At 39.4% G+C, this 20,017-nt stretch overlaps 1 protein-coding gene across 6 annotated transcripts in view; it reads left to right on the forward strand.

The window, feature by feature from the left end:
* The window catches only part of SORCS2 (sortilin related VPS10 domain containing receptor 2), a 581,857-nt gene that overhangs the window by 487,080 nt on the left and 74,760 nt on the right, over window positions 1-20,017 (forward strand). For all 6 annotated transcript variants that reach the window (XM_069794263.1, XM_069794279.1, XM_069794269.1 and 3 more), the window contains exons 9-11: window positions 10,569-10,748; window positions 16,106-16,252; window positions 17,642-17,744. In XM_069794263.1, coding sequence (XP_069650364.1) covers window positions 10,569-10,748; window positions 16,106-16,252; window positions 17,642-17,744 — 430 coding nt within the window. The remainder of the gene's footprint in view (window positions 1-10,568; window positions 10,749-16,105; window positions 16,253-17,641; window positions 17,745-20,017) is intronic.

Consider the following 20,017-nt stretch of genomic DNA (forward strand, 5'->3'; position numbering starts at 1 on the left):
AGTCCGATTTGAACAGAAGAGAAAGGATTCATACGAGCAAACTAGTGATGAAATTTTTCAGAGAAGCCGGATATCAGCAAAGACACTGGCATATTAAGAGTACATCTAGAACACGTGACTGTGGAGTTGCTACTTTTATGGTGGTAGGAGATAAACAGAATGAAAGAATTTACAAAGATTTTTTTTTTTTTTTAAGATTGATTAAAAACAATGGCTTTTGAAAGAACTGAGTTTCAGGGTTTTTTAAGTATTAGAGTCTGCCTAACCAGGAGATGAAGCAGGTCTGAAATAGGCTGTATTTCATTTTTCTCAAAAGAATTGAATGAGGCTTCAAAAAAATCTCTTTCCAAGTGGTCTCTGTAAAACGCTTCATGTCACTGGCCAGAGTTTTTGAGCAATGACTGTGTACAGGGAAGGAAAACTGTAGCCAAGTCAGAAGAGACTACAGGCTGGTCAAGGATGTGTCTAACAACCTTAGGAGAGCTGTGCTGGAACACCAGGCTCTAGCCTGAGGGAACAGTGCTGGGCTCTTCAGATATTCTTTTGCTGCACAGATGCATTTCACGGTGATTTTACATGTGGAGATAGAATGAACATTTTAGACTGAGTAATTAGAAAATGTTATTGATGTCTCATTTTCCTTTCAATATAACGAGGCTGAAAATCTGCAAAAAAATTATTCAATTGTTTTATATTGTTTGTATTTGCGTTTGTGTTTGTATTTGTCCAAATGTATGTGCAAAGAGAAACCTAGAAGAGGATAAATGTTTGTCTTTGGACATATTTCAAGGCCTCCTTCCTTGTGAATCAAAGGCTGGTAAAAGTAGTTTCCAACAAAGCTTTATATGTGCTAAGTTTCTAGGCTCCAGGTCCACAGTGCCCCTTAGATCACCTTTTTGTAACACATCTTAGCTCCGTATATGTACAGAGAGCAGAGCCATTGGGGGCCATCTAATGAACAGAATTCTGATTTTTTTAAATTTTTTTTTTTTAGCTTTTTCCTGTGCTGTTGAGAGATATTTTTTGTTTAGTAGTGTGTTTGATACTGACAGGACATTGACTCACACAGCTGTCTCCTGCATGTGACAGGAGTCAAGTGCTGGCTGCTGCCAGGCAGGGTGGTAGCAGAGGTTGGTGAGACCATATTAAAGGCTGCCTGTATGCTCCCCAAAACAGAAGAGTAATTTTGGAGCTGTTCTTTTAAAGATTAATTGTTTTTTATACTATATTCCATTTTACCAAGATTGCTTGTTCTTTGTTGCTAAAACTAGATGAGAAGTTAATAACTTGCAGGAAAGGAATACCAAAATCAAGCCAAGAGCAGCAGGATTGCATTTGTGTGTCGAGATGGCTGGCTAGGCATGCAGGAGTGTTCCACGAGATCCAGGGAGATCCAGCAATCCCCGTTGGGCTGTGTTCAGCCTGGAGCAGGGGTTCAGCTGCCACTGCTGGGAGAGCAGATCTGCCAAGCAGCGCAGGCTGCAGCCCATCCAGAGAGTCATCGCGCTTAGAATCATAGAATCATTTAGATTGGAAAAGACCTTTAAGATCATCAAGTCCAACCATCAACCATGCCCACTAAACCATGTCCTGAAGTGCCTTGTCTATGCGCTTTTCTAATACCTCCAGGGATGGTGACTCCACCACTTCCCTGGGCAGTCTGTTCCAATGCCTGAAAACCCTTTTGGTGAAAAAATCTTTCCTAATGTCCAATCTAAACCTCCCCTGGCACAACTTGAGGCTGTTTCCTCCCGTCCTATCACTTGTTAATTGGGAAAAGAGATCAACATCCACCTCACTACAACCCCCTTTCAGGTAGTGGTAGAGAGCGATAAGGTCTCCCCTCAGCCTCCTTTTCTCCAGGATAAACAACCCCAGGTCCCTCAGCTGCTCCTCACAAGACTTGTCCTCCAGGCCCCTCACCAACTTGGTTGCCCTTCTCTGGACATGCTCCAGCACCTCAATGTCTTTCTTGTTGTGAGGGGCCCAAAACTGAACATGGTATTCAAGATGCAGCCTCACCAGTGCCGAGTACAGGGGGGCGATGAATGCCCTACTCCTGCTGGCCACACTATTTCTGATACAGACCAGGATGCCGTTTGCCTTCTTGGCCACCTGGGCACACTGCTGGCTCATATTCAGCTAGCTGTCAACCAGCACCCCCAGGTCTTTCTCTGCCGGGCAGCTTTCCAGCCACTCTTCCCCACGCCTGTAGTGCTGCATGGGGTTGTTGTGGCCCAAGTGCAGGACCCGGCACTTGGCCTTGTTGAACCTCATACAGTTGGCCTTGGCCCATCGATCCAGCCTGTCCAGACCCCTCTGTGGAGACTTTCTGCCCTCAAGCAGAGCAACACTCCCGTCCAGCTTGGTGTCATCTGCAAACTTACTGAGGGTGCACTCGATCCCCTCGTCCAGATCATTGATAAAGATATTAAACAGAACTGGCCCCAACACTGAGCCCTGAGGAACACCACTTGTGACCAGTTGCCAACTGGATTTAACTCCATTCACCACCACCCTCTGGGCTCGTCCATCCAGCCAGTTTTTTGCCCAGCGAAGAGTACACTTGTCTAAGCCATGAGCCGCCAGCTTCTCAAGGAGTATGCCATGAGAGACAGTGTCAAAGGCCTTACTGAAGTCCAGGTAGACAACATCCACAGCCTTCCCCTCATCCACTAGGTGGGTCACCTGGTCATAGAAGGAGATCAGGTTGGTCAAGCAGGACCTGCCTTTCATGAACCCGTGCTGGCTGGGCCTGATCCCCTGGTTGTCCTGCATATGCCATGTGAGCACGCTCAAGATGAACTGTTCCATAATCTTCCCCGGTACCGAGGTCAGGCTGACAGGCCTGTCGTTCCCCAGATCATCCCTCTGACCCTTCTTGTAAATGGGTGTCACATTGGCAAGCCTCCAGTCATCTGGGACCTCCCCCGTTGACCAGGATTGTTGATAAATGATAGAGAGTGGCTCAGCAAGCACCTCCGCCAGCTCCTTCAGGACTCTTGGATGGATCCCATCTGGTCCCATAGATTTGTGAGTGTCCAGATGGTGTAGTAGGTCACTAACTATTTCCTCCTGGATTATGGGGGGTATATATGGCTCATATTGCACAAAAGTTCCTGCAGCTCTGATTGCCCTTGCCTAAAGAAGTGCGGTGTGGAGAAGGAGGAGTACAGTGGGTTCTGGTCCTTATTTGAGATTATGAGTCATGCTCTAATGTGACTAACAATAAAACTGGGAACTAGTTCATTCTGAGAGTTTAAGCAAAAAAATTTGTTAACAAAATTGCTGACCAAACCCAGGAACCTGCTACAAATCATGGTAGTTTTACTGTTGCAATTTGGAAAAATTTAATTAATCTGAGTCCCCTTCCCACCCCTGGTAAATAAACTCCATCGATAATGATCTCCTTTTATGAACTGATACAAGGCATTCATTGATTCTGCATTTGTTCATGCCAGCTACAAAATCTTAATAATGTGAGAGCTCTATTGTCTGTTATATCGTACTGCAATTCAGAAGGCTTAGTTCTGAAAACATATGGTGTGGAAGAAGCTTCTTTCATCTATTTTGATCTCTCTCCATCTCTTCAATCTTGTGAAATAGGCAATAACGTAAAATTTTTCAGGTAACCAAGATAAAAGAGAGTACAGGGGAAAAATAAACAAAAATAAAAGAAGAAAAAAATCCTATTGCCATAGAAATAAGTTAAGGTCTTTAATGTACTCATGGTAATATGAATCTCCTATACATGCCTTTTATCAACTCCATATATTCTTTTTATTTGATTATCACCTAGTGCCCTTCTGAGGGGCTTGAAACAGGCCCACCTCTTCCTTGCCTCAGTCTGAGATACACATCACTGTTTTAACCACAGGTTTTCCTCCAAACTTGTCTGTATCATTCAATAATAGATATGACAGTATCAAAAGTAAAATATTTTGAGCAGTTTTCCTCTTTCTCTCTAAATAGCAATCATCTTTTGAAGCATGTATTCCCTTCTCTGTCAAGCTCCCTCTCACCATAATTTTTCAAGGATTCCTTAAATGGGTCCCTTCGTTAACAGCAGAAATGGCAGGAGAGATTCCTGCAGCCCTTTTGTCAGCAAAGTACTCCTGAGGCTCTGGCTGCGTGGTGGTTGGATTACAAAGTATTGAGGCTATGAGAGCTCATTTAGCAAGGCTCTTAGTCTCCCAAGAATCATTTCTTCGCTTGGGTAGCCCCTTCACCACCTCTGCCATCTGCCGCCCTAGGAGGCTTTGGCTGAGGTTGTTCCTCTGTGCCAGGCAGAAGAGCAGGTTGCAGCTGCAGCAGGGCTATATATATCCATTCTTCTGAAAGTCCATTGGAATGTCTGTTGAACAAAGAATAAAGGGGAACAAAATAGAAATACGGGTAGCCGTGGCATTTGATATAGGGGGAGAAGTATTCCTTTCCCGGTCAGTGTCACGGCAGTAGCCAGTGAACCTGAGCTGTAGCAGCTGTCTGGCTCCCTGGTTGTACAAATCCATCCAAGGTGGATTCAAGGAACTGTTCTTTTCTTCACAGTGTAACTTGTTATTGATTTCTCTCCTTGCACCCTTTTACTTGGCCAGGCAAGGAAGATTAGGAAGATTATCTTTATGTGCCATCCAGTTACCTTGATTGTGCTTAAGAGATTACAGGGGTATAAATGTGGTTCACCTGGAGGTCAAGGCTGAGACTACACAGCCTTGAGTGCTTACATCTGTTGTACTTCTGATACATTTACTCCTTGTGATTCTCTGTTCAATTTATCACTTGCTGCAGGTTAATGTATTGCCCAACCACAGCATTAAAAGATTGCAAAAGGGCAAAATCCTGACATTGGACAGCAAATTGTAAGATTTCAAAACCAGGAATTTTGAGGCTCCTTTTTATTTGCCTTATTGACTAAAGCACCACAGTCCTGCCTGCATAGCATTATACTGGCTGTGCTGAACCTTGCCTACAGTGTTTTCACTTAATGATATTTCCTGTGTCATCAGCACATTTTGCTACACAAAGGAGCACTGGCTTGCTGTACGATTCTTGTCATCTTTTATATATTTCTGTCTTCAGGGTGTAATTGTATTTATTTGTATCATAGGGTTTCTTATCACAGTTAGTAATATAGTAAACCATATTGAGTGTTTCTTGAATATAAAATTCTATAAAGTATTAGCAGACTTACAGGCTGGTGAGTTACTAAATGTAGATGGTATGGGGCTGTATGCAGTGAAAACAATGTATTTCTCTTCCCTTCCTGCTCTAAACCTCTTTACTTCCTCCCTCCTATCCTCAGCTCCCCCCAAACCCAACTCTCTTCATTGTTTAATGCTTTTGGGCTTCTTGACTGATTTTTCATTTTCAATTTGGTGTTTGTTCAGCCTTCTGTCAAAACAGACTCAAGTGCATTAAAAGCAGGTAATTTTGGAAGAATATTAGACTGATCACATTGGTATCTCTGTGTTAAAGAAATAATTCCCAAGCAGTGTGGATGTTTTTAAGAAGTAATATTTGATTGTTACTCTGTACTTGCTGGAAGAGCTCTTGGGTGCTTTTTCTCCATGTCATGGCTGAACATGGACAGTTCTTTCAGTGTCCCGTGCACACCCTCAAACTTATTTATTTATTTTGTTTAGCAGATGAAGTCTCTCCATGTGATATAAAGTTTCTTTGAAGTGGTGCTCATCTTTTGGCACAATTTGGCCCTCTATACATGTCTAATTGTTTCTAGTATCACTGAGAAACTGTCTTTGTGTTTATTTGAACAATTATGTTCTATTCTGCTGATGTAAGGTACAAACATAGGAGCTTACAAGTCCCTGAGAGACCAAGAGTGGTGTGACCTGTCACTGGATGCCTTGTTTAATCATACCAGTTTTTAATACGCAGTCTTTGATCACCTTCAGGATTCATTTAGCATTTTTGTAGAAAATTAATTCTGATGCAACAGATTTCCAGCAGCCCTTATTTCTAATTCCATGATCAAGTTGAAATACTTATTTGTCTGGAAATTGTTTACTTTCTTTAGCATAGTCGTGAAATTATAGCTCTTGAATTAAGAAAAAAAAAATAATAAATGAACAAACAGAAAAAAACCCTCCACAACAGAAAAAGCAACGAAAAAAACCCCAATTAAAAGAAAACCCAAAGCAAAAACCCCAAAACCAAATCCTGTCTTTTTATATGATATTTCTCATTGTATGTGTAACATTTCAAGTAATCTCAATACGGTGTGGGGTTTTTTTTCCCCTGTTTTCACAGGATCATAGACAATAGACATGGAAAGTATCTTGAGAGGTCCTTTTCCAAAGCATGATCATCTGCCTAAACCTGTCCTGACAGATATTTCTCTAATCTACTCATAACAACTCCCGAGGATGAAGAGTACTTTACCTCCCTAAGCATTTTATCCTCAGTGTGTATGACCGGGCCCTACTGTAGAAGGATATTCTCATGTCTAACCTAAATCTCCTTAGCTGTGATTTATACCTAGTATTTTACTCCAAGTAGACTTAAACAGTTTATTCCATTTTCCTTGGGGTGGCTGTTTACATTATTTGAAGACTGTTTTCTGTCTACTCTCACCCACCCATAGGGACTTGGTTGCATAGTGGATTTTAGAGCACTTTTCAGGCTTCTTTGGTTGTACCTATAGGTAGTCCTATCCCTGGCCCTGGGTTGGTCCACTGTCTTGGACCTATGAGTAGTTCCACAGACTTTTAGTGATGAACATGCAGATATCCGTGCTTAGTAACATTACCCAGTAAAGAGAGGAGCATGAAGGAAACATTGTGACAAAGGAATTTGCAGAATATAGTGCACAAGAAGCATGTTAGCAAACAGAACAGCAAAATCTCATGGGGTTGTAAGGTTAAAAAAGGATTTTTGGACAATACAGCTAGTAGCATCTCAGAACTGTACAAAAGCTTACAACCTAAGAAGATGAGATAAACTAAATGGAGAATACCGTTATTTGGGAATCACAGTCTAGTGCTGATACAAATTGCCATTGCTGAGCTTTGCAAAAACAAAAAAGAGAGAGAGAAGTGAGAATGGCGAGAGCATGGATGCTTGGGTCAGCAAGACATGGAACAAAGCAGACATGGCAGACTGGACTGACCAAAAGTGAAGTATAGATATGAGAGAAAGGATGTCCATGGAGGAATGGGCATGCCACAGAGGAAACAACATCGTTGGTACGGCAAATCTGGAAAAAGATTCTTGGGACACCTGAAAGTGCGTGGACTCTCTCATTTGAGCATGGAAATTAAAGGAAAGCACAAGAGCTTAAATACTGAATGTATACAAAAAAAGCAGCCTGGAGATAAACAAAAATCTGAGTAGTGAGACTAAGGAGTGTTCCAAATCATAAAGATCTCTAACATCAGTGAAGAAGATCTTTATAAATGAATCTGAATAAATCATGTGTGAATAGCATAATTACAGAAAAATTACATGATCAGCGGGACTTTTGAGTAGCCTGCAGAATGTGGAGAGAGGAAGCAGGAGGTCCAGCAAGAAGGCAATTGGAGTAGTCCAAGCATGAAATCATCAAAGAATAAATGCTTTCCTTATAGGATCTGCTGAGATTACAGCCTAAGGTAGTATCTGTGGCCATGAATTAGATAAAGCAATAAAAACTTGCATTCCCTCCATCAAGATATTTTTTCTTCCTCAGATGTCCTTACTAGTTAACTCTTTAGTGACAGTAAGTTCTGTCTAGCAATAATAGCTGGCATCCCGTCTTCATGTGCTTGTCATCTGTTGAGAAGTGGGTAGCTGGGCTGTATGGTTGGACCTGGCACACTGAAGACCCAGCCTCTGTATTTGTCAATCAATTTCTTCTTCTTCTTCTTCTTCTTCTTCTTCTTCTTCTTCTTAAATTCACCTTTCAAGGATAGGAATAATATGAGTGGCATGACAGGTTAGCTTTCTTTTAAACTGTGTCTTCCAGGATTTTAGAAGATTAATTTAAGAATCAGACATGAAATTTGTACTTTTCCTTACTTTGTCAATTAATTTCCCCAGAAGATTATATGATGACTGGGCAGAAAGTGGTGTGCAGGATTGTTGCAAGGTAATATAACTGAAGGATCGGTTTGCTTCTTGAGGGAAAAGAAATCACTGTGAAAGGAAAATAGCAGTAGGGCTGAACTGGAAATACGAAAATGTAAATTCTGAATGGGAGGAACAAAGTTCAAGTCAGCGCAAGGGGAATTTCACTTGCTAAAACGAGATCTGTTAAGTTGCCTCAGAAAAAATTGGCATCCAGCAGTCTGAGTGTACAAACCTCTTTCCTGGTAACAGTCACTGCCAAGAGAAAAGTAAACTCTCATTTGCTGCAGTAAACTTCTGCGGTCCAATCCCTCTTTTTTTCACCTGATCCCTCCAGTCTGCCCCAAATTCATCTTCCTGTCCTTCTGCACCACACGTGGTGGCTCTTTGTGCATTGCTCCTGCTGGCTCAGCAGCTCCCACCCCACCCTGAGATAGGAGAACCACCACTGGGCCCGTCCTCCCAGCTCTCACCTCCGCCACCACGGGCCACCCGGGCAACCACTGCCACCCCACCAGCACCTGGGGCAAGGCAAGGGCCCTACCTACCTTCACTGGAGGTTTGCATTTGTTTATGGCACTGTATAAATGTTTTATTATGATAATGTAGATGATAATTTTGCTGAAAGCTCCTGGCATCACAGGAGAGTAAGGGTTTTCTAGACGTTTTCACATAAAAAAAAGAACTGTTTCTTTATTCCTTCTTTTGACTCTCTCCTTCACTTCCATCCTTCTTTATTGAATAATCAGGAGAGCTTTTCTCACACTGCAAAAGAATAGGTGAATTCAGTTTTAGATGTGGGGTAATGTGGGCTACCCAGCCTCATATTGCCCTGGTTTAAGGCAGGAGATGAAGCGTTCTGTACATCTAAGAGGCTTTTTAAAGAACATGTTGGGATCAGTTGCTGTGTTTTGCTGGCATTTCTGCCAGAGTCTCTGCTTCCAAGTAATTTTTGAGTACGAGAAAAAAGAGAACTATTCGTGGGATGCTAAACAAAAATCTACTTTCGTACATAGTTCAACATGAGAGTCTTTGGAAACAGCACTGAGCTGTCATTGATAGGAAACTTCACTTAGGTTCTTTTGTGTTGAGATGTGTCACATATGTAAAAGTAGTTTAAATTTTACTAAATTATTTGTTATTTAAGAACCATCTTTTGTTCATATTAAAAATCTTTCCATTGTATTATTTTATTTCTATTCATGTCTTTTTTTTTAATCTTAAGTGCCTCAGTCACATCATGCGTGTTGCCTACAGCATAACTGCCATGCTTTACCAAGTATTCAGCGTTGCTCTGTTACTCTCATTTTCTTCAGTCTTAACTGGATTCTTACAGAATTTGTTTGATTTTTTCCTTAGAGTTCTACAAGTTATTTTCTTGATTTTTTCTTAATTTTTTTTTTTAAAGCCGATTTTCCCCAAACTCATGTTTTCTTGACATTTTGGTAGCTTTATTTAATATTCACTCCATTGCCTTAGTTATTTTTCCAGTAATAAGGTGACCAGAACTGGATACAGTCTCCCAGTTAAGTACCAAGGTCATAAAGAGTTTACAAGTTTTCAGTCTCCGTGACTAGATTTCATTTCATATGTAGTCCCAACATGTGCCTTTATGCTCCTATATCCTATTGCAAACTCATGTCCTTTTTTTCTGTTTCCTAAGCTTAGTTCAGTGTTGCTACTTCCTGATTTATTTCTTCTGTTTAATATTAGTGTTAAATTAAGCTTAGTTCAGTGTTGCTACTTCCTGATTTATTTCTTCTGTTTAATATTAGTGTTAAATTATTTTCCCCAGCTGTGCATTTTTTTGTCTGAGAAGTTTGGAGTGAAAAAGCCGAGAAAACTGAAAGCAAGCTGTTGCAATATAGACGCCTGAAATTCCTGAGATGAATGCAGAATGTTATTACTGTTGAATATTTAAGTGGATCTGTCCACATAGATAGATAAATTAGTGTTATGTACTATAATAGACATGAGCTTTGTGCATGATGGTACTACTTCCTATGTAACTGCTCTAAATTATATCTGATCCTCTTTGTGCTGTGTTATGCTTTGTCCAGCACACTGGACAAAACAGTTCTTAATTCTCTAGGTACCTGAGGATTATTTTTTAGATTAGTTTTTTTTATGTTGTTTCAGTCTTTCATTGACTCTTATGCAGATCTTGGAAAATCTTTAGTTTCTTTTTTCCTTTCCTTTTTTTTCCTTCTTTTCAAGAAGTCATTTCCCATAAAAGTCAAAGCACTTCACAGCTTTTGCACATTCATGATTTTGATCTTCACTAAGCTGGTTTGTGCTCTGATGACCTGTACCAAAAGGCAGTGACTGACCACCTCGGAGTGGTGGGATACAGCATGTTGATTAGTATTCTGCTGATAGATTACTGTTAGTGAACTTTCAGATGCATTCCTCCCCATCCCCGGTATTAAACTCTCTTGGCCAACTTATTGTTTGTAAAATAGAAATGATGGAGAAATTAGTCATTTTGTATCTTATTTTTTCTGCAGGATTTACAGATAATCAGTACAGATGAAAACCAGGTATTTGTGGCTGTTCAGGAGTGGTACCAGACAGACACGTACAACCTGTACCAGTCTGACCCGCAAGGTGTTTACTACTCTATCCTGCTGGAGAACGTCCGGAGCACAAAGCAGCCAGAAGAGAACGTCCTGATAGATATTCTGGAGGTAGGCCTTTATCTCTTCCAATGTGTGTAGTCAGTGAGGAGTTTTAATTTTTTTTTTTTTTGACTGAGTATCAGTAATTTTACATTAATATATTTTCACAGTTACCTTTAATGTAAAAAGACTAGAATTTCTTTCTTATTGATAGTGCATTGTTACTACTTACATGTTTCCCTCTTACCCTGCTAATGTGCTGTGCGCTCTAAGAGCTAGATTCTTGGTATGGTGTTCCATGGATGTACAAAACCTGAACTGGCTGAGGGTTTATTTTTTTAAGGTATTGAAAAGTGAAGCTGGCAGCATAGTTTATTATTGATGTAAGAAGTTATGCAGCTGCCTACGTACAGCTTTTTTCTTCTAGGTGACTCAGTGATATACTTCTGGACTTAGAGCAGGACATCTTTTAGCCAGCAGGGCCTTAAATAGTAATCCTGCGAGCCTTGTGCTACGTTGTGTCAGCTCTGACAAGCAAAGAACCGACAAAATTAGGTATTGGACAGCAAATCCACTTGCCTTCTGTACATCTCTTGTGCCAACAGAATTTGCTATGAGACAAACTCTCCTGTAAACAAATCTATCTTGGATTTTAACATCAGTGCACTCGGCAAAATAAAAACTGAAGAATATAGTGTTTTAGAAGAATAGCACAAACTGTTATTAATTCCATTCCTGCTGATGACAACATTTAAATGTAATAAGGTGTACATTTGCTCTTGTTCTGTTCTTTCTTGTAGCACGTAGGACTGGCCATTCTCAACATATTAAACTAATGGATCTTTGGTCTGACCCTGTTTGGCCACTGTTACACTCTAATCAGCCTGGTGTTAGTTTAAAAAAACAAAAACAAAAAACAACTTTATAAGTGCACCAGACTTCTTTGGTTTGTAGTAATTCTGGATACAAATCGTACACTTACAGAGCTGTTAAAAGCCTGTAATTAGACTCTTCCTGGAGGGGGAAAATGATAGTAGTTTTTTCCCCCTTACCTCCTCCATCTTTGTTTAGCTTTTTCTTTCCAAATGGCTGTAGTAAAACAAAAAGGTCTATCACTACCAATGATTATTTTCTAGACTCTACATTTTTAGAAATGAGGCTTCCTAATGAGTGAAGCTAAACAATGTGTGTAGCCACATTCCCACAGGGTGATTTATTGAGAGCATTAGTTTGCAGCTCTTTGCTCCTGGTCACTCCTGTGGGATGCAAAGCTAAAAGGGAGTCAGGTGCAATCTCTACTCCCTGCCTCACCTGTACCATGTAATTTCAGATAAGTTGTACAGAGGTGCCACTCCTGGCTGTCCTTTTGTCTACAAGAGTTATTTACTCAATTCAGTTTCACTGATTATTTCAGAATTTCACGATGTTACTGAGGGCATATTTGATAATGCATGAGAGAGAGAGAGAGAGAGAATTCCTAGATTATTGTGTGTGCTGGATTAATTTGTACGATTGCATTAAAAAGAAAATGCGCACATGATAAAGAGTAATTGAAAGACAATACACATGGAGCCATACAATTCAATTTTTTAGAGCTATTTTTGGAATAGAGTTGCATTATAGGAGAACACTGTTATTTGCTTGGAATAAGAAAGCCTACAGCTTCCAGATAGCTTGTACGATAAATAATTAGTGTTCATCATCTTTACTGGAATGTGATCAACTACTCCTACGTACAAGTAATGTATGGGTTATTTGCACAGTACAAAATAGCTAATAAATATAACGCATTTGGTCTAGTCTGGGTTTTCTCTCTGGGCATTTTAATGCAAGTATCCAATCTTGGGAAGAGGAATCTTCAGTGCAACACAGAGACAGTCCTCAATGGTTGACAATTTCTCTTTCCACCAGTGCATAATTCTCCTTAAAATTTGCACTGTTCATCTTCATTCTCCTATGCTGACCTCACTTCATCTTTTAGTTATACATCCGCTATAAAATATTTTATAGGTTTCTACCTGCCTGCATTCATTTTCTTTTATATGCTTTATCTTTTTTTTTTTTGTACTGTATTTCTTTTCATGTTGTGTGTGTTAAAGGGGTATAATTCCCAAATACTTGTTCAAAGAAGGAAAGACAAAGAAAGGTAAAGTATTAAGTGACTGTCCAAAAGGAGCATGCCTTTGAAATTTGTGACTGTACAAAAGCAGCATGTCCTTGAAATTGTATCAGGTGCTGCCAGTGTGAACCAGCCACAAATTTGACATAGGCATATCTGCAAAGTGGGCATACTAATGCAGTACTTCTAGATTGGATCTTGTTGTGACTTCTCATATAGGTAAGAGTTACACAAGTTGCAGTACATATTCTTCATGCTTTTCTTCCCAAACAACAAATCACTTATATTTAAAGTTTAAGCACAAACTTATATTACATAGCAGTATTTTTTGTATTTCAGTAACTGCTGCTAATAAACACTGTGGGGCCATCTGAACTGTGCTTTTTGCTACCGACTAGTATAGAATATTGTTTGGCTGTAAAATCAGTAATGTTAACAATGCAGCAATTAATGTGTCACAGAATACATAGTCATAGCAGAAAATTCATTTAGAAAATAGGTTTATAAGGTACAAAGTGCTTTTCTAACAGTACTGGTGAACTAGTAACCCCTGAACTGTTTTGGAAAATAGGTGCTCTGAGAACTAATCCAAAAGTCCAAGGAAAATCAAAGGAAAGGTACTTTTGAATTTCCTTGTGTTCATCTGTCTTGGGTAGCTACTGGACTGTTTATCAGAGTAACTGAACACCCCACAATGTTGAAATGCCTTCTTTTCCATAGCACCTTATTATTAATGTGAATCTCTTCCCTTCTTGGTAGAAAGATAATAATCTCCAATTTTTGATTAGGGAACTGAGTCAAGGAAAAGAAAGTACAGAAGAATTTGGGTGCCTCAGCATCCCAGTCAAATCCAGAAGGTAGATTTGACATACAGCATTTACAGTATTTACAGAAAGAGTCAGGTGTATATTTACATACGTCATAAGACAAATACAATAGAAAATGCTACAGAGGGTGTGGAGAGTTTTAAAGCTGCCATTTTTTACACACCGTAATTTTATATTAGTTATTATTTTTTAGGCTAATGCACCACTCTGAACATCATACTTCTGAACTTGCTTTGAAGATAGATGCCTGAAACTTATTTATTATTTCAAGCAGGGTTTATGCCTTTCATTCAAAATACAACTGCTGAAGTGCTGGTCAGCTTTTATCTTTTAGAGCAGTAGTGAGAGAACTTAGAGCAGTAGTGAGAGAAGTTAACTGAGACACTGGAAGAAATTTTTTTCATAACCTTTATGGGTCTGGTAGATTCAAACACTTACATCCCATATTCTAGAGAGGAGAGGTTACCCTCGTGCTGGGTTAGGTTAGAGATGGGAGTGGGAATGGAGAAAAATTTTAGCCTGACTCCCGTTGAATGATTATATGGAATGATTAAATATTCATTAAACAAGAATGAGAGAAAAAAAGAGAGAGAGGAAACAAAAATATTAATGATGCAGCGCTGGTTTTGCCATCCACAAATGTAGAGGGAAACCTCAGCTGCAGTCCCTGATCTAATTATTGTTTAAATATTTAATATTGTGTTCACTGGAAGAAAGGCATGTACAGAAATTGAACCCCAAGTCTACCTTCCCACGTAAATGTTTGAACTGCCAGGTTTTTTGTTCATATTCATGGTTGTGCTGTCTCTGGAAGGTAGAATATATAATAAAGCCCCAGCAAGTTGAAAATGCTTTGAAAGTAAAGAAAGCAGGTTCCTCATTTCTTTCCTTCCCTTCCTTTTCTCACCTGCACTGCAAAGTAGTTGACTTTTATAGTATGTTTGACTTGGAGGTGATTCTGAGCTTCCAGCATCCTGGATAAGCAAGCCAACCACACATGCATGGGGTTTTAAGGAAGAAGGAGCTCATGAGAGAGCAGAGTATTAAAATGTCTGTACAGAATTTGGCTATCTAAACTTAAATATATTTCCGAGTTCTAGGCTGTTACCGTAACCAGCAGAAAATCCTTATTTTCTGTAGATTTGGGTCAGTTCCTTAGGAAAAAAGCATATGTTTTATAAACAATAGGTATCAAATCTGTAGTCTGCTGGAAGGGATGCCTTCTCTTCACTCTAAGTGCAGACTTTTGTTAAATGAATGTCAAAGGGCGTTAGTACCTGCTAGTTGGAAAAAAAAAAAGGGAAACAGTTTTTCAAATACAAAATAAATAGTAAGTCCAGGAACAAATTATATCAGCAAGAGGCAAATATTCCTGATCATGCAAAGACCTGGCTCTCTTGTGCATTTAGTTGTAATGAATGCTTCCGTTTTGTTAAATGTCAGCACATAAGCAGATTAGAGAGCTGTACTATGCTGGAAATGGTATATGTGTTGATATACATTGTCAAGAATTTTTCAGAAATTCAAGAAGCCTCATAAATAATCACAAGGGAGACAAAAACACTCTTAAGGAAACCTTCAAATTTAGTACAAGATCTTATCTCATGCCATTGGTTGGAATATTAACACATAACGTAAAAGTTGGGGCTAGGACTAAACATATTAGAAGTGCGATTACTGTCAGGTTGCTTCTAAAAATTATCCCCACTAACTTTGACAGTCTGAGTTGTAATAATTTTCTAATACAGATTGTTTTGAAATAAAAGAACTAAGTTTGCCCAAGAGAAGAGATAGCCTGTAAACTTTTTTTTTTCTTTTTCCCCCAAGGTTAAACAGGTGAAGGGAGGCTAAATGTGTGGAGGTGGACTGGGTGTGGAAGCATTTTGGATGCTTGAGAGGTTGATTAAGCCCTCACAGTTTCTTCCCTGGATGATCTGTCTGCATTTATTTCCTACAAAAGGCAATTGTGCTTGCTAATTCAGTGTTATTTTAAAAGATATTATATTGTATTTTGTTATTGTAACCTATTTGTGTACTATTTTTATGACATGGGTCACGTGACTTCAGTGTAAAAGTCAGGTTGCTGTTATAAATTGCTTACATCATTTGTAGAATAACATTTTAGAGCTGTCCATATTTAAAAAAATGCAGAGCTGTAATTTTAACAGCAGTGTACAGTAAGGCCATGCTATTGTAATTTTTGTATTTTGCTGTATAAACTACATGTAATTCGACATTGAGAGAACTGTATATCCTTTTAAAATACATTTAGAAATACAAATCTGTTGGTAATTGTCCTCCCCTTCCGCCTTTCTCCCTTTCCTCTTATCCTTTTGCCTTCCTTATTTTTTTTAAGGTATCATTCACTTTTCTAGTGGAGAAACTACCTGAGGAGCCACAAAAGAGCAGCTAATCGGAGATAATCCTTGTTGAAAAAAATGTGTATGTGCTGGTCATTAACTCCCTCCTGTATGCTTCAGGTCAGAGGTGTCAAAGGAGTCTTTTTGGCCAACCAGAAAATTGATGGGAAAGTTACAACTCTGATAACCTACAACAAAGGCCGTGACTGGGATTTTCTAAACCCTCCAGACATCGATATGAATGGCAAACCGACAAACTGCAAACCTGTAAGTCGCTCTTTTTAGCCTATCCTTTCTCTAAAGTGCACGAGAATTATGTGTATGGTAGGATGTGCAGGAGTTCCAACAGCCCAAGAGCTTTGTGCCGAGTTTACCAGCCAAACTACTAGGCAAATGCACTTGCATTGCCTGAGCAGTGGTTTCACAAGCTGTTAGTCCAGTCATCTTGTAGAGTGAGTAGTCAGGACTCTCTGTTGCACTGCATTTCGTATTTTAGATCACTTTGACACAAAGAGGACATTTTTTCTTGTGTGTCAACCTCACAACCCAGTTCAGAATAATCATGACAACAGTCATTTGTGTCTGGATATAAGGGGCACATCATCAGTCAAATAGAGCATACCAATGCCTTCTCCTTTTCCATCTTTCATAGTTTTGTTTCATCTTAAACCAAGGTAACCCTTGGTTCCCTGTTAAAGGGAACTCTTGACAGTTGCTTGCAAATAAACACCACAGTTAACTGCGTGAAAAAGTCCTTTCTTTTTGTGAGATGATGTGATTTCAGTTTGTTTAGGTGCCCCAGCTACCCATAATATTTTGTTACCTGTGAGGCTGAAAACCTTGTATTTTTCTCACTGACTCTCTGCTCCTGGGGACTCCAAGCTCTGCATTGCTGGGCAAAATAAATGCTTTTATTCCTGCCACTGCCATAGCTTTGATCCCTCTCCATGTAGCAGAAGTGGAGGGCTGGAGCTGCTGGCTCCCTTTTGAAGAGTTCAAGACCATGCTACGTGGTTCAAGCCTGCAGGGCCTGATCCAGAGCTCTCTGAGACGAGTGGAAAGATCGCAGTGGCAGCAGCTCCCGGGCGGTGCTGGCACCCGCTCCTGGTAAAGCTCATGGCCAGATTGCTGTGAGCTGCATGAGCTTTGAGTGCTGCTTCAGAAAGAGCAAGAAGCAGTAAGTTGCTTAGCAAGGAGAAATGATCGGATGTATCCAAAAGTCATTATGCTGTTTTTCATACCGCTTTTTTTCTAAAAAAGAAATTTCAGTACAAACAGTTGGTTTTAATCATCATTTTACCAATTACCTTGAACCAACAAACATGCAATACTTGTTGCTGCTAGTTAGCATTTTTAAGCAATTATTCTGTCAGAGGGTTTTTTTATACAATAATTTCATCCTGACTTCTTTGAGTTTGGAGATCTTTTTGTTGAGATGGTGGCACACTATGCAGACATCACCAGAGATTCTTGTTAGAAGGCTAAGGTTGGTTTTTCGGAGTGGAATGTGGCTCCATGGGAAACAGCCATTCTCTTTCTCTACAAAGACATACATTGCTGAAGCTGTCTCTGACTGGGCTTTCATTATTGTAGGAGCATAACTGTTACCAGTTATTTTTCAAACCTGTCGTCTTCTTCTTTTTCTTCCCCCACAAGCCTGATTGCTACCTTCACCTCCATCTCCGCTGGGCAGACAATCCCTATGTGTCAGGAACAGTCCACACGAAGGACACTGCACCAGGGCTCATAATGGGGGCAGGTAAATGCATGACATTATTTTTTAAGACCTGAAATGTGGCAGCAGTTCTTTGTAGATCTAGTCTTTTGGTTTATAACAATACCATGCTACAGACGTTGCCAGAATAAGGCTTTCCCTGCAGAATAATCCTTTATGGGATCTCTTGATCAAACAATTTAATAAAAGTTAATTCATGTCCCAGAGCTGTGTCTTCTAGGACAGACCTGTAACAGTCGCCTGGATACATTATGCTTCTCTGTGCTGTGTAGTAATATCTCCTTCCCCATTAGTGTGGTGTGGAGGAGTGATGGCGGCTGAAGGACTTGTCCTGCATTCTTTTTCTCTGGAAGTGGGGTGTAGGGCCTCCAGCATCATGAATAGCCCAGCAAATCCAATAAACTGATGTAAACAGTGGCCAAGCCTTTGTTCTTTAAGCTTAGATACAGATAATTTGTCTTGTAATTTTTATGAATTCCTTTCTGCCTGAAGAGAGATGAAGTGAAAGAGGCAAATGTGTCTCTATGTTGGGAACAATGCTGGTTGTGGCTTCTCCATTATAACACACATATGGAGCCATGGTTCTGTGAAGTGGCATTTAATAAAAGAAATTCCATTGCAGTGTTGACTACTCATCAAGAAAAATATTCACATAACTCTCTTTTACTTTGTATCCTTGTGATTCATCTGTTCATTTAATTTAATTTTCTGTTTCTTTGTTTCAAAATTATTGAAATGTTGACTGTTCTAAGAGCTTTTTTAAATGGCATTATTTTATTTTTATGTTATGGATTATGTTTAGGTGAAATACATACATGTACTGCTTCCCTTTTGGTAAAAGTGTAGCTGTTTTTAATCAATAATGGTTTCTGCCTTAGCTTACACTAGTCTCTTATAAACAAACAACTTACTAAACTGAAAATTTCCTGAGAATATCAAGGTGAGCATATTTGGTGTTTAAAGAGAATGATGGCTGCCATTACTTCAATATAACTGAAGATTTCAAGTTTCCCCCTACTGTAAAGTATTAAAGTATTTTACTGGAGGCAGACCTACCTGGTGAAATGCTGCTGTGTTTTTATTGACACAAATGAGAATAAGAATTTATACAGTGCCCTTGTAGATATATTTCTATTACGTCTTTAATTCATATTCTATGAATTCCAATATTTCAAAAAATAACTTCCATCTCAGGGATCTTCTTTTTACGTAAAGGTAGTCCTATTCTAATGTGGGTTCTTAATTTTAGCCTCATCATATTGTACCTGAATGCCTTCTGGTAGCAAATTAAGCAATGAAGTTTAATTAATTAGTCCATTACTTCTATTTCATTTTTCCTCTGTCCTTGCATTATAATCTGATGTGGTGAACCAATATTCGTTGAGATGTTGGGTTGTTTTCTTTTGGTTGGGTTTTGTGGAGGCTTTTTAAGTGCACTGTTCTCTGAGATCATATTAGGGATGGCAGGTTGAAGAAGAGTATTTTGCCCTTAATTCCTTTCTAGAATAGGGTGAGATTTTATTACTGTGACATTGTTTTACTATGCCAGGTAGGTAAACTTGTCAAGAGCTTTCCTCAACATGAACATGAGGGAGTCTTTCATGACATCCAGGTATCATTAATAATGAACTAATATGTTAAATCTGACTGGATGGTGGAGCAACCTATAGTGTAATGGAAATGGTAGAGAGGCATGCTCACTAATAGCAGCTGCCTAAAAAACTCAGAGGAATGGTGTGAAAGTGGGAAAAATTTGCCCAAGAGTAGTGCAGAAGTTTCTTTCTCTGGCAGAAGGTCATGTAGTTCCAAACAGAGCCAGGAGACTTATTTTGGAGTCTTAAAAATCTTGAAGAGCAACTGCATCCCCTTGCCAAGAGACGACCTGAATCAACTCTGATTTTGACTTACATTTACATTATTTGGATGCTCAGGTCATCTGGATTCAGTGCACATGCTCAGTCTTATCTGGCAAACCTGATATCCTTGTAAACTTACACTTCTTATCAGAAATACTATACATACAATGAGTTTGAATTTCTTCTGGCGTGATCCTTGAAACAGATAATCCTATGCAAATCAACAGAAGTACTATGCTCTTAGCACATACAGAAATCAGATTATTTGGGCCACATCACACACTATTGGAATTTTACTGTTAGATTTAGGGAGAGCACATCTTCTGGAAATGACTGAAGATGATAAAGATCTGTGAATGTCAGTTGATCACAGTGTGTCTAGGAACCATCAGTGCCTTGTGCTGTGAAAAAGGAAATGTATTCTGAGGGCAAAGTAGGTAA

Source organism: Haliaeetus albicilla, chromosome 1 (assembly GCF_947461875.1).
Source record: "Haliaeetus albicilla chromosome 1, bHalAlb1.1, whole genome shotgun sequence".
In the NCBI taxonomy this organism is placed as follows: domain Eukaryota; kingdom Metazoa; phylum Chordata; class Aves; order Accipitriformes; family Accipitridae; genus Haliaeetus; species Haliaeetus albicilla.